This window comes from Colias croceus, chromosome 29 (assembly GCF_905220415.1).
Source record: "Colias croceus chromosome 29, ilColCroc2.1".
NCBI classification, from domain to species: domain Eukaryota; kingdom Metazoa; phylum Arthropoda; class Insecta; order Lepidoptera; family Pieridae; genus Colias; species Colias croceus.
The window spans coordinates 4525812-4540411 of NC_059565.1; the positions used below are offsets into that span (position 1 = coordinate 4525812).

The window sequence follows — 14600 nt, forward strand, 5'->3', positions numbered from 1 at the left end:
ATAAAACATTTTAATAAAAATTAACATTCTTCTTAAATATAAATAATGAGACAAATACGCAATTAATTGCATCACATTAAATAAGACAAAATGTAAGTACCTAATTATTACAAACACTAAACTTGCAAGGACAATACCTACATTCATTTTAAACAAAAATAAATCATATAAATATATTTTATACATCATAATAGTACCTAAAGTAGCAAAGAAAAAGATAGATAAGATACAACTATCTTTCTTTCAAAAGATCAAACATAACTGTATATTCTCTATTCTATATTTAATCCATTGCAATACTAAAAACAACTAGACTCACAATCATATATTAAAAGGTTGTCAATAAAATTCCATATAAAACACTCATTGAAATTAACACCTTATTACGTTGCCGTAAGGTTCAAAGTTTATTATATCGCTCATAAAAACCCTGCCTACAACACGCGTAAGCAGAGTTTTGCTTCGGACATTTTTTTAAGCATGATTGTGAGTCTAGTAGTTTATTATATTATATCAATATATATCTATAAATAGTACATTATTTATATAATAAAACTTATTGACATATTATGACGACGTGGTTGGCGCAGTGGTAAAGTAACTGCCTACTGAGCCGACGGTCCCGGGTTCGATCCCCGGTCAGGGCAAATATTTGTGTGATGAACTCAATTATTTGTTCTTGGGTCTGGGTGTCATTATCTATATATGTATTTATTAAATATTATATTTATCGTCGCCTAGTACCCACAACACAAGCCTTAATTGAGCTTACTGTGGGACTAGGTCGATTTGTGTAATAATGTCCTATAATATTTATTTATTTATTATTTTTTCACTTTCCCACTATGTTTACTCCAAATCATAGCACTCTCTTAACTTCTCAAGGTAATAAAAAGTACTATTAAATATAGATTTCTAGATATAAAGCACTATCCACATAGACGTTAAAATTTCCATATCTAATATACATATAAAATTCTCGTGTCACAATGTAAGTTACTACGAAACGGCTTGACCGATTCTCATGAAACTTTGTGTGCATATCAGATAGGTCAGAGAATACCCCTGAGTTATAAGAGTAAGGCAGATTTCCAGAACAGCAAATAACCCATATAATACAGGTTATTTATTTAAACTTTATTGCACTTAAAAATAAAACACTTATAACCTAAAACACTGGTATCAAATGCCTAGGCGTATTGTCCAATGGTTCGTCCAATATTAAAAGAGCGTTGAACGAAAAAAACATGGCCGCCGCAGAGGCTAAATGCCACAAGTCGTGTGTATCGAATACACCCATGGCGTCACATAGCGCGTTATGCGTGCGAGATTGGGCTGGTGTTTGCTGAAAATAATATTTTTATTATTTAGGTGCAGAACAAATGTTGCCATGTCGAAAAAAATGTGACAGAAGTGAGTATTATGCTATGAAAAACAATCCCTGCATATTCATTTTTTCGTCGCAATATTACTTACTAAGAAATAAAGTTTAGATGAGGATGATAATTCAAAAATATTTATTGTAATTCTCACATTGATTGAAAAAAAAAAACATATTTGTTTAAATAATTATATTGTTTCATTGAACTTATTTAAATTCAATTAATGATGACAACTTTACACTATCATGACTGATATTCAAAACTTTTACTCACACTCACTCATATTATCATCTACCCACACTCACAACTCATACAAAACTTATACTCACACACACTCACAATACTAAAACTCACAACTCACTAACTCACAACACTCCAACTCACACTCACTTACCGACCACTTAGTCCTCGAACTCAGAAACAAATAAGCAGCCAGTCCCCATACAACATGAGCTAGTGCTAACCACAACCATCCCGCGGCCGGTACTCGTTCGCGGTGAACTAACTTCATTATCACATAACCACCGTTATATAATATGGTATTCCCCATTAATATGGCTAGCAAGTGACGAGCGAAGTCCTTGTTGTGCTCGTAGAGGCTGGAAAATGTAAAAGACAAATTTGACGCAAAAATGTACAAAAATATTTCGTTTATATGTTCTAAATGAGGCAAACAAACAACAGTAAAAAGCTGCACGTAACAAGCGCGAAACAGCGCTGATCGTACAAGATTTAATAAACAACTAAACTCACAATCATTCAAAATATTTGTGAATTTTATAAATGATAGATATAATGGACAGTTTGAACATTACTGCCACGAAATAAGGTGTTTTTTAAATTAATATTTTACAATGCCGCACGGACTTTTTTAACCAATTTTTAACCTATTTTTACAAAATTGTAAAGTTAAATATAACTAACTATTCATAAGTTATATAATGTGTGTTTGTGTGTGTATGTATGTGTGTCTTTCCGTGTATTTGTTTGTATGTATGTATGCGTATATGTTTCACACTCACCCATAGGCAGCCAATGCAATGTTCGCCAAATTAGCTATAGCAATGAGAACAGCTCGAGCCGTATAGTTGGGCTTGAAAGCGAGCCAACCGTGCTGTCTTATAGAACGAACTGCTGTGCGGGGTATCGTCCATTCTAAAATGTAAGTGAATAAAAAAAATGTTTATTTCTTTTAAACAAGTTTTCATCTTGGGTTGGAGGTAAGTGCCTACATTTAATTGATTAATTTCAAATGTGGTACAAGGCGCTTCTCTTCTATCAATAACTCAATAACATTTGAAAGAAATTTTAAAAAGTAAGGTAATGATAACATAAAAATACTCTAAAATTGGTAATAAATAAAATAATAGAAAAATACATAAACATAACCAACACTGGTTTTGGTTAAGGTTGGTACCTTACCACAAAAGGGATCTGTCACTTTAATAATTGTCTATGTGAAAAACGACAAAACCAGATTAAAGAGAACCTGCGCTTAAAGTTAAACCCTGTCTAAAGTTTTTTTTTTGTAAGACCAACGGTAAGACAGTACATGCACGTACATGTTTAAGTTTAAATTGAAAACGTGTCATTTCTTTTTAGGGAATCCGTTGTTGTTAGTTATTTGTTGTTGTTTTATTGTTTAAGCTATCTTATTGTGTACGGTGCATGTCCTGTAATGTGTTGTGTTGTACTGTGTTGTGTTGCATTGTAATATGATATAAAACGTTATGTCGATTCAAAAGTGCTTTTATAAGAAGTCTAATTGAATAAATAAATATGTTTGCGTTTGTTTGAGTCTGAGTTTGATACACTGTGTTGTGACTTGTGTTATGTACCGTGTTGCTGCATTATGTCATATTGTGTTGTGTTGTGTTGCATTGTGCTACACTGTGTTCTTATGAATTATGATATTTTTATCTAAGTGTTGTTAAAACTCACCCATTTTAAATCTCCCCACGTAATATATTTTGAAAGTGAACACAAAGCACACGGCCAGATGCATGATGGTGAAAAACACCCAGAAATATACGCTTGGATACATTATGCCGAGGAAACCTTAAAAGATATATTTTTTTGTTTATTATTGACATGTATATCAAGTTATTGAATTAAGGGTTGCCACTTTTTAGTATTTTCTTGATAAAATTTGTTGTATTTATCACCGACTTTTTCCATATTTTCCTTGTTAAAGTTAATTTGTTCTTAGAGAACAAAATAAATTTCGAAAAAATAACTGCAAAATGCAAAATTTTCCAAGGGTTTAAAAATCGGTTCAGTCATTTTTAATATAAAACGAAACATACATAATTCATTGTTTACCTATATTGATACCCAATTGAAAAAAAGGATGATCATTTTTTGATGAATTTCAACCTTACCGATAGCCATCAAAAGTGCCAGTAACATAAAAGTGGCATGCGCGCTTGCGTTTACATCTGGATGTCTCGATTGATAAAGTTTCACTATACACAGCACAGCAATTACGTACATGAATGATGAGTCTGGAAAAAAAATATTTATCATGATATTTATTTTAATTTTTTGATGAAAAATATTCTTTTGGGTAAAAATAATTAGTTCCAAAGCAACGTAGGTATAACGCAGTTCACCCTACTATACGTCAGTGTCAGCTTTGGCCGCCATTGAAAATTCGTTTCTTTATTGAACTGCGTTATATTAATAAACTAGCTTCCGCCCACGACTTTGTACGTGCATCTCCGTTTTTCCCCGTTCCCGCAAGAATTTCGGGAAATCTTTTCTTAGCGGATGCCTACGTCCTAACATCTACCTGCATGCCAAATTTCAGCCCGATACGTCCAGTGGTTTGGGCTGTGCGTTGATAGATCACTATATCAGTCACCTTTGAGTTTTATATCTAATATATATTATAAAGGCGAAAGTTTGTAAGTATGGATGTATGGATGTATGGATGTTTGTCACTCTTTCACGTAAAAACTACTGAACCGATTAAAATGAAATTTAGCACACATATAGAGGGTAACTTGGATTAACACATAGGATAGTTTTTATCCCGGAAATCCCACGGGAACGGGAACTATGCGGGTTTTCTTTGAAAACGCGGGCGAAGCCGCGGGCGGAAAGCTAGTAATATATAGATTAATTTTTAAGATTATAAGGAAAATTACTGACCAAAAAACCAAGAAAAAGTGTTGTTCAGATATGCTTTTTGCATAGTGCAAAATTGTAGGTTTTAAAATTAATAGTATAGTAAAAATTAAGTAATAGTAGTCTAGTAGTAAGTAGTAGTCTATTAGTAAGTACTAAATCTTACCAAACTGAAAATTCATTTTATTAGGGCACAAATGGTAGCAAGCTGACAGGAGGCCTTCCATGGCCAACGCGAGACCCATTGAGTAGAACAAACCCAGGTGCTGGGGTATACCTTGCTCCTGTAAATAAAGATACAGGTACATATGTAGAGGTACAGATATACAGGTATCGACGGAGAAATGCAAATACAGGTACAGGTAGAGATAGAAGTAGGTAAAGATATATATACAGTGTGGAAATTTTCGATGGGCCCAAGATGGGAAAGTACTAGAAATACTGAAGATAGCAATAATAGAACTGCATTCAAAGATTTTTAAAAATTCACTTGCATCGACCGGGAATCGAACTAACTAAAAATTAATATAATTAAGCTCGAGCGGTCGGTCGTTAACTGCTCGAGCAGTCCGTGTACGGCAGTGAATGAATGTACATAGTTCACCGCGCGGTCGCTGCTTCAAGCCATCGGTCTCAACTGCTTGAAGCGGTCGGTGTACGGCCGCCCTTAGATATAGATACAGATAGTGATACATATACTAATATAGATAGAAATACAGATATAGATACAGATACTATTATATTTTTTGAATCTTGCCAATGAAGTTTCACTTCTGACACGTGTGCTCGTTTTTTAATACTGTCTATTTCTTGTAAAAATATACATTACCTGATTACCACCATAGCGCACATGTCTGCATCTCGCTTGCACCATAAATGCTAAGCCCAAAATGATGTAACCAATATTGGAGTAGACGTGATTAAAATCAGCCAGAGGCCCCAATGGGTGAGCGCACAGGAAATTGTAGTAGCACACATCTTGATCACCGGTTTGAAACACCATCTGTAATGGTTTAGCAAATTTGTACTATTTTTATTGAAATACACAATTTTCACATGTTTCGGAATGTTTCGTGTACCAATGGATAAACTCAATTGGGTACTAAACCGATTTTGAATATATTTTAACCAGTAGAAAGCTATCAAAACTACCAAGATACATACTCACAGACAAACAAATCATAACAAAACTCTGCCCAATACAAGACTAGGCAGAGTTTTGCATCGAACAGTTTAGGCCAGTTGCATAGCTTGACCGACCATCAGTGCGTACGTCAGTCGCGCTTGTCATATGTATGGAAATTCATAAAACCGTTCATAGCTAGACCGACCATACGCACGCGTATTTCCATACATATGACAAGCGCGACTGACGTACGCACTGATGGTCGGTCAAGCTCTGCAAGCGTGATTGTGAAACTAGTTCTTTATTGTAAGTCTGATGTATCATAATAAATATCTTCTTTTTTGTTGACGATTATAAGGTGTTTCTAAAGTGTAGTTAAATAAATGTTTGATTTTATAAAAAAAACTTACCCTTTGATATGTGAATAGTAATTGTACCACTGGTAATGCATACACGACCGCCACAGTAAGGGCACTCCAGAAATATCTAGAAAATATTTTAAATAATAATAATTTAAACTATAATACATACTTCATTGAAAAAAAATCTGCTGATTAAACTTTACAATAAACATTTAAAAATTTAAAGTTGTTTGTAGCAAATAAAATTTTGAAGTGAAACTTCTTTAGGCGCGTTGAGAGTAAATTTCAAGGTCACGTCATGGCAATACCGTCACATCAAGGAATAAGGCGAAAATTTTTGCATCTTACCAAAGAAGTTTCACTTCTGACACGTGTGCTCGGCACACACACTCTTTTTTAATTTTAACCATATATTTCTTACCTATCCGACCGTCTATTACAAGTTTTACTCTTACGACTCAATCCGGCCACATTTAAAGGTATAGGAAGGGACCTTCCTTGTAACTCATCTTCAGATTCTGCATCTGAATCTAGAGCAAATTAAATCAAATATATGTATAATTAATTATTAATTATATTATAAGTAAAAAGGTGTGTAGATAGGTATATCGAACAATCCAATTAGCCACGTAGGTTAAAAGACATTTGTTTCAAAGAATTTTAACAATAAATTTAGTATGTTTTAACAATAGTAAAACATTTATTATAGAGTAAATACAATTATTTCAGTTGTCTCTGTGTTTGAAGATCGAATGTTGTGTTGGTAATCTATCTACACTTTTTTAACCGACTTCAAAAAAAAAAGGAGGAGGTTATCAATTCGGCCAGTGTATTTTAGCTTATAATATCATTAATAAGATATTTAAGAAAAACATTTTGAGGAAACCGGCATAAGCAAGAACATTGGTTCTTTCTCTCTTTCCTTCTTTTTCTCTCAGTTTGACGACATAAGATGTAAATAAAACATAGCATGTATACTTTTTTGGGTCATTTTTTGTGTGATTGAATTTAAATATATTTTTTTTACTTAAAATTTGTTTTATTTCTTGTATTATTAAATTATTTGCACTAGTAAAGTATTGGCACTAATGTAGAGAAATTATCTTTAGTAGCTTCAATGTAGTAATTTTGCCACATAAAACTTTTACTTAAAAACACAAGCCTTTGACAGTTTATCATTTATTTTATAAATATTCATCAGACTGACCGGCTGGCTTGGTTGGTAGTCTTCCGTCAAAGGTCGTGGGTTCGATTCCCACCCGGGGCAAATATTTGTGTGATGAACATAGATGTTTGCTCTGTGTCTGGGTGTTAAATATCTATATAAGTAAAATTATATATGTATGTTTATCAGCCATCTGGTTGCCATAACACAAGCGACAGCTTATAGTATGGGATCAGATTGTGCCGTGTGTGAAAAATGTCCTAAAATATTAATTATTATTTATTAATTTATTATGTACAGAATTATATTAAGACTCACCATCACTATTCTTAACAACAGCCTCGGTTTCTGTACTATCGCGAGAGGTAGAGGGCACCACTGTCTCTTCTATTAATATAAATTCTGAAAAAATTGATTTTATTTTATAAAAACAAAAAAAGCCAACAAAAAATACAAGATAAAGCAATTTTTAATTACTTTTTGTATATTTTCCTCTCTCTCATTCAATGCACTTCAACAACATCGAAAAAAAATCAACAAAAAATACACCACAAATCTAGTCAAATATATTTTTTCTTCAATTATCTCTATGTTTACAACTTTTACTAACAAAAAACAACAAAAAATCCACCATAAATATATTCAAACAACAAAAAATCTTCTAAAAATTATTTCAAATATTATTTTCTCTACCTGTATGTCTACAAGTCAGCATATTCCCAAGCGGAGCCAACGCAGCGACTAGTATTATTAGCGCAAGTGACGCTAGAGCCCCGAGAAGAAAGTCACTTGTAGTAGCCGCTGTACTAACTGTTAAACTGGAGAAATAAATAAATTAACAATATTTAGGAGTTAAACAGATGTTTGCTTTGTGTCTGGGTGTTAATCTACACTAATATTATAAAGCTGAAGAGTTTGTTTGTTTGTTTGTTCGAACGCACTAACTCAGGAACTAATGGTTCGATTTGAAAAATCTTTCGGTGTTAGATAGCTCATTTATTGAGGAAGACTATGGGCTATATAATATGTACCACGAGCGAAACCGGGGCGGACCGCTAGTAATTATTAAATTCTTAATTATTATTTAAGAACAACTAGGTATACCATAAGTAACAAAAATAGTGCTCAAAACTACACACCGGGTATTTAATAATAAATAATTAATCCATACTAATATTATAAATGCGAAAGTAACTCTGTCTGTCTGTCTGTTACTCAATCACGCCTTAACTAATGAACCAATTTGCATGAAATTTGGTATAGACATATTTTGATACCCGAGAAAGGACATAGGATAGGTTTTATCCCGGAAATCCTACGGGAACGGGTTTTTCTTTGAAAACACGGGCGAAGCCGCGGGCGGAAAGCTAGTAATTAATATAGGCGACTAAGGCGGTAATTTAGGCAACTTTAATTCATGCGAATAAAGTTGAATTTATTTGGATTAATTTAATAAAAAAATGTATTGCTTTTGATCTAACACCGAAAGAATTTTTCAAATCGGACCAGTAGTTCCCGAGATAAGCACATTCAAACAAATAAACTCTTCAACTACAAAATTTGTATACAACATTTGTATAGGATTGCTAACTAGAGGTTATTAATAATCGAAACTCAAAACATAAACTCACGTGAACGCCTTAATCCTGCCATTAGCCCCGCCCACACTATCCGTCTCGCTCACACCCGTGCACTCCTCATCGCTCTCTTTCACTATGAACACTACGTAGAAACCGTTCGGGAACATTGATTGCTGTAAAGTGAAAGAGAAAGTATAAGCATTCGACGATTTTTCTTATTATAATACACAAAATCACAACTCACAGGCTAGTTACATATAAAATTACGATTGAAAAGATTGTTTATTATAAATATAATAGCACCTAAAGAAAATACTTTTACACTCTTATTATACTTACTGTGATGGTAATCCCACCTTTGGTAGTCATAGTGAAATGGTACCCTTGATATAACATATCTTTTTCATTGTCGAACACTGGACACTGAAAAAACGTATTTAGAAGGTGATTTTTTCAATAGTATGATAAATTTAAAGAAATATTAATAGAATAAAACATTGTAAATTAATGTAACTGTAAGATCCGGCTTGAAGGACCAAAAATATGAAGTATAATAATTCAGAGAAAATTTGTAATTAAATCAAAATGAAGGAAACATAGTTTAAATCTATGCATAAACATTGATGTTTTAAATAAGACAAACGGAGTACCTTAAATTTAATATAGCAAATTTCTAAATATTATTTACTTACATATATCGAACAAAAACATATAAATAATTTATAAATTGCGAATTTCCGAATATAATTTAATTGTATCGAACAAAAACATTTAAAGATAATAAAATATGTACAAACAAACTTACTGAGTTGTTTTGAATAGATATAGTAGCACATATATCATCGTCCGATTTGATATTTAATAACACACTCTTTGGTATTGTGTAGTTAAACCTGAAAATATTATTGTAATTGGAATATTAAAAAATAAAAAATATAGATAAGCGATTATTCGTTTCGACGCCATTATTTGAGAAAGTATTACGAAATGATGGAGTGTAACAATAATAATATTTCTTTTTATAAATAACAAAATTCATGATTTATCAATATCTTACAGGTAAAAGTCATACATTTATTGAAACGCCTTATTTTATGACAGTAATGTTCAAAGTCTACTTGTAGCACTCAATGCAACCCCGCTTAATGCAAAGCAAAGTTTGAGGTTAACTATGAGTCTTCAGTCTAGTTGTTTGTTGAATGATTGTGAGTTTTTAGTCTAGTTGTTTGTTGAACGATTGTGAGTTTAATTGTTTGTAGAAAGATTGTGAGTTTTTAAGTCTAGTTGTTTGTTGAACAATTGAGAGTTTTTAGTCTAGTTGTTTGTTGAACGATAGTGAGTTTAATTGTTTGTTGCAAGATTGCGAGTCTTCTGTCTAGTTGTTTGTTAAACGATTGTGAGTTTTCAGTCTAGTTGTTTTGATAGACGATTGTGAATCAAATTTTTATTGCACGTCAATGCCAAATATAAACAATTTTTAATTTATTTTGTCACTTACCTAGGTAATATACCACGTTGAATTGCACTAACATTCCACGGGTCTCTATCGAATGAGAAATAATAGTATTTTGGTGTGCTTGGTGTAACGTTCAGTTTCACTTCCTGAAAGTTTAGCAAAACTTGTACATATTATAATAAATAAGTATATGGAAAACAGATTGTTTAAAACCCTTAATTTTTTTTTGTTTTTTATTCATAATCATTAGCGAACTAATTAGATTAATTTTAGTATTTATAAATTTAAACCACAACATTATCACAACCAAAACTACCTTTTTTCTATCTCTTTAATGTCTCATCTATCCCTATTCAAAAATTTATCAAAATTAATACAACTATTTTCATATAACGATCAACCACAATTATTTATTTTACCTTATTCACTTCCAAATAGAAATTCATGACTCTCTTCAATTTTATGCGAACATTTACATCAGTTGGACTAGATGTCGCTAATGTCAATGTGGGTCGACTTTGCGATGTTATATCTAAAAATAATACAAATATATAAATTTTGTGTATTTGCAATGTTTTTAAAAAATATTGTAAATTAAGTTTAAATTAAGATTTTTCGATAAATATTCATCTATATATCCAGGATTAAACCATGGGTGTACTGCAAAAGTAAATCAAAGGAAAAACTGTAACGATTAAAATAGCGAAGTGTTGGGATTCGTTTCTAGGTATTAGTTACTAGTTAATAAAAACAATATAAAGCTACTTGCGTAGAAATTAGACATGATTAATATTAAAGACAATTTTCAGTAATTCTGAAAATTCATCATTAACAATTTTATATGTATAGTGCTACAAATTAATATTTTTGAATAAGGAAGTATACGAAAAATCGTAAAGAATAGAAAAATTTACTCATTTTTATATAACGTCACATTTTCAATTTATTTACTTCAAACAAAACCGAGGGTAAAAGGCTGGCAACATTAACTTACTAGGTCCTGCGTCATGCGGGCACAGAGTACGCTGCATGTCGTTAAATTGCAACACTCCATGTTTTGTCGTCACCAGCAGAGGTAGCTCCCATGAGGATACACCTAAAATATAATATATACATCTATACTAATATAATAAAGCTGGAGAGTTTGTTTGAACTAAATCTCAGGTACTACTGCTCCGATTTGAAAAATGTTTTCGGTGTTTGATAGCACATCTATCGAGGAAGGCTATATATCATCACGCTAAGACCAACAGGAGCGAAGCAATGCGGGTAAAACCGCAGAGCACAGCTAGTAATAAATATCATTATACAATATGTATACCTTTTGAACTGCTTTAACTCAGACAGAAACAGGATAAAAATGAAAAAGTTTGTATCTCAGCCTATGTGCTGTATTTTAGCTTATATGACATTCGGTTAGGATGTAGTCGGTTCGGTTGAGCAACAACCAATCAATCGAACAAATTGTTACATACATAATCCATACTAATATTATAAATGCGAAAGTAACTCTGTCTGTCTGTTACTCAATCACGCCTAAACTACTGAACCAATTTGCATGAAATTTGTTATGGAGATATTTTGATACCCGAGAAAGGTACCTTTTATAGGCTACCTTTTATTGCGAATTATGTACCACGGTCGAAGCCGGGGCGGACCACTAGTTTACAATAATTGTGGGTAGTTTAAGAAAATCAAAAGGGCATTGAAACTTTCTGGCATATCAAACCCGCCGCCATTTTGATTTTTTTTCGAAATCGCGGCGCACGATTAAAGTGGTATGTATGGATAGAGGATACATAGACAAACAAAAAATGTCTAATAACATAGTACCCTAAAGCGTCACATTACCGAGATATTTGGAGGTAAATATCAGTTTATTGGAAGAAAGTAGGTAGATTCATTACATAAAAACATACATACATTACATAAAAATGTAAGTAATGTAATGAATACCTACTTTCTTCCTGTAATAATAATAATCTACCTGGGAGTGATTATTTGGAGATAATATTATGCATATAGACACGTAATAAGTCTATTTTTAGTGTTTGTCGTACTCATAAGTGAATATTTACCTCCAAATATCTCGGTAATGTGACGCTTTAGGGTACTATGTTATGAGACATTTTTTGTTCGTCTATGTGTCCTCTATCCATACATACCACTTTAATCGTGCGCCGCGATTTTGAAAAAAAATAAAAATGGCGGCGGGTCGATATGCCAGCGTCCATACAAAAAGTTTCAAACCCCTTTACATTACCTTAATTATATAAGTAACAAGTTTTCCCATAAAGTACTTAATTTATACCTGTATCTTTATATCTTCTTTTTCTAAAATATTTACGTTAAAAATAACTTACTTTTCTGTTGTGCAGCTGTAACAAACAGCGGATATACGCCATTTATAGATTTATTTGTGCTGACGTGTACTCTGGTTGGGTAGCCGGAGTACAAATCGGAGTCCTGTCAAAATTAGAAATATAGGAGGCGCTCAAATAAAACAAATTCAAATGCAGTGACAGAATCGTTAAGGTTAAGGTCATTCGTCTATCGTCAAGGTCATTGAGCCAGGTGATAGCCTTAATTTGGATATATATTTTTAAGAATACAAAAAAAATCGATCGAAGACACTTCGATCGATTTTTTTTCGCGCTTTCCCGCCACAGCAATCGATTTTATCTTACTCTTTTGGTTTTATGTGTAGTTATTTGCATTAATTTTGTTCAATTGACTCTCTAAACTAAGCCTAACCTTACATTTAGACTTTAGTAATCGTTACAGTAATACCATAGCAAATTGTGCCTTAGACCATAAAATTAATTTCACATGACCTTCCCTAATAAGAAATCTTATCTTTCTACATTTTTATGTGAAAATTTCAAGACTGTACTTATAATATTATTAACTAGCTTTCCGCCCGCGGCTTCACCCGCTTTGTCTACAACCTATTAAATTATATATTACAACATTTCCCTAGAATCACTCTATCAATTAAAAAACGCATCAAACCTTTTGAATAGTTTTGAAGATCTAAGCATTCAGATACACAGATTGAAATCGACTTTATTTTATACTATGTAGTAATGGTTAAGTGTGAATGTATCATGTATGTATGTAACTCTATCACACTAAAACCGCTAGAGCATATGAAACCATAGTTTGATAAAAATGGAAATATAATATTTAATACACATTCTTTTTAATTTCAGTACTAAACATAGATAATATTTTTTTTAAGCTACCCACAGTTTAAAAAAAATATTATCTATGTTTTTATTTTTATTATTTTCACTCACCTCATAGAAATCCAATATTTGTGTTGTTGTGTTATTAACAGACACGTCAATTAGTTTATCATAGCCATATCTGGAACAATTAAATAATGTTGATGACTACAACATTAAATTGTCACATACATAATCTTTATATTATAAAATTGAATCGTCAAATGTGTTGCTAAGCACAAAACTCGAGAACAGCTGAACTGATTTCGTTAAAACTTTTTTGATAATATTTCTTGAAGTAAAAAGATGGTACTTTCGGAGAGAAAACGTAAATATGTAGTTACCATGGACAACGCCGGAGCGGACCTCTAGTATTGTTATATATTACAAGTACAGTGAGAGCTATACAAAGAATGTATATATTTTTATTTCAATCATCAATGTACATTTGGAACAAACAGTAATAATCTTGATTTAAATATAAGTAACTAGCGGCCCGCCCCGGCTTCGCCCGTGGTACATATTAACGTTTTCTCTACATAAGAACCATCCTCGTACTTCAAGGAATATAATAAAAAAAGAATTAACGAAATCGGTTCAGCCGTTCTCAAGTTATGCGCTTACCAACACATTTTGGGATTCATTCTTATATAGAGATATAGTATTGTCTTGTATGAAATTGAACCCAGGTGAAATCGGGCGTAACCTTATAGTTTCTATACTAAATTACACGTTATAGAAGACCATAGATCAACAAAGAATAACAATACAATTATTGATTGTGGGGAATTCCCGAAAAGTGTGCTAGTTAAAAAGTTTCAAGAGATTCTATTGTAGTCTTCAAATTTCTCGTTTTTAAACTTTAGTTACTGTGCTATTAACTTGTAATAGTGATGGTATGGTCTTATCAACAACGCAATTGTTATTTAATTAAATAAATATTCTAATACACTTACGTGTTATAAACAAAGGTTTTTTGAGACGTATTATCATATGTCTCAAATTTAGAAGCTGTGCAGACAACGAATGCATTGATAACTACACTATAAAATAAATTGTTCATCATTTTTGTAAGTAAAAGTATTTTATTTTCATAATAAATATAAATCGCGAATGCCAATTCGCAACAAAACACAAATTTACTGTTTGACAATTATTGACAATTCATCCTAA

The 14600-nt window shown here is 32.2% G+C and overlaps 1 protein-coding gene across 1 annotated transcript; it reads right to left on the minus strand.

The window, feature by feature from the left end:
* Positions 1–812: 812 nt before the first annotated feature.
* On the minus strand, positions 813–14572 carry LOC123704435 (SID1 transmembrane family member 1-like). Its single transcript, XM_045652824.1, has 20 exons — positions 14384–14572; positions 13500–13569; positions 12564–12666; positions 11195–11296; positions 10620–10732; positions 10243–10346; positions 9550–9637; positions 9084–9167; positions 8796–8917; positions 7858–7982; positions 7483–7566; positions 6421–6529; positions 6048–6123; positions 5341–5514; positions 4678–4795; positions 3764–3886; positions 3324–3440; positions 2405–2537; positions 1777–1981; positions 813–1345 (listed from the first exon to the last, which is right to left on the minus strand). Exons 1-20 carry the CDS (start codon positions 14491–14493, stop codon positions 1169–1171), a joined length of 2337 nt encoding a protein of 778 aa, XP_045508780.1. The 5' UTR covers positions 14494–14572; the 3' UTR covers positions 813–1168.
* Positions 14573–14600: the final 28 nt, after the last annotated feature.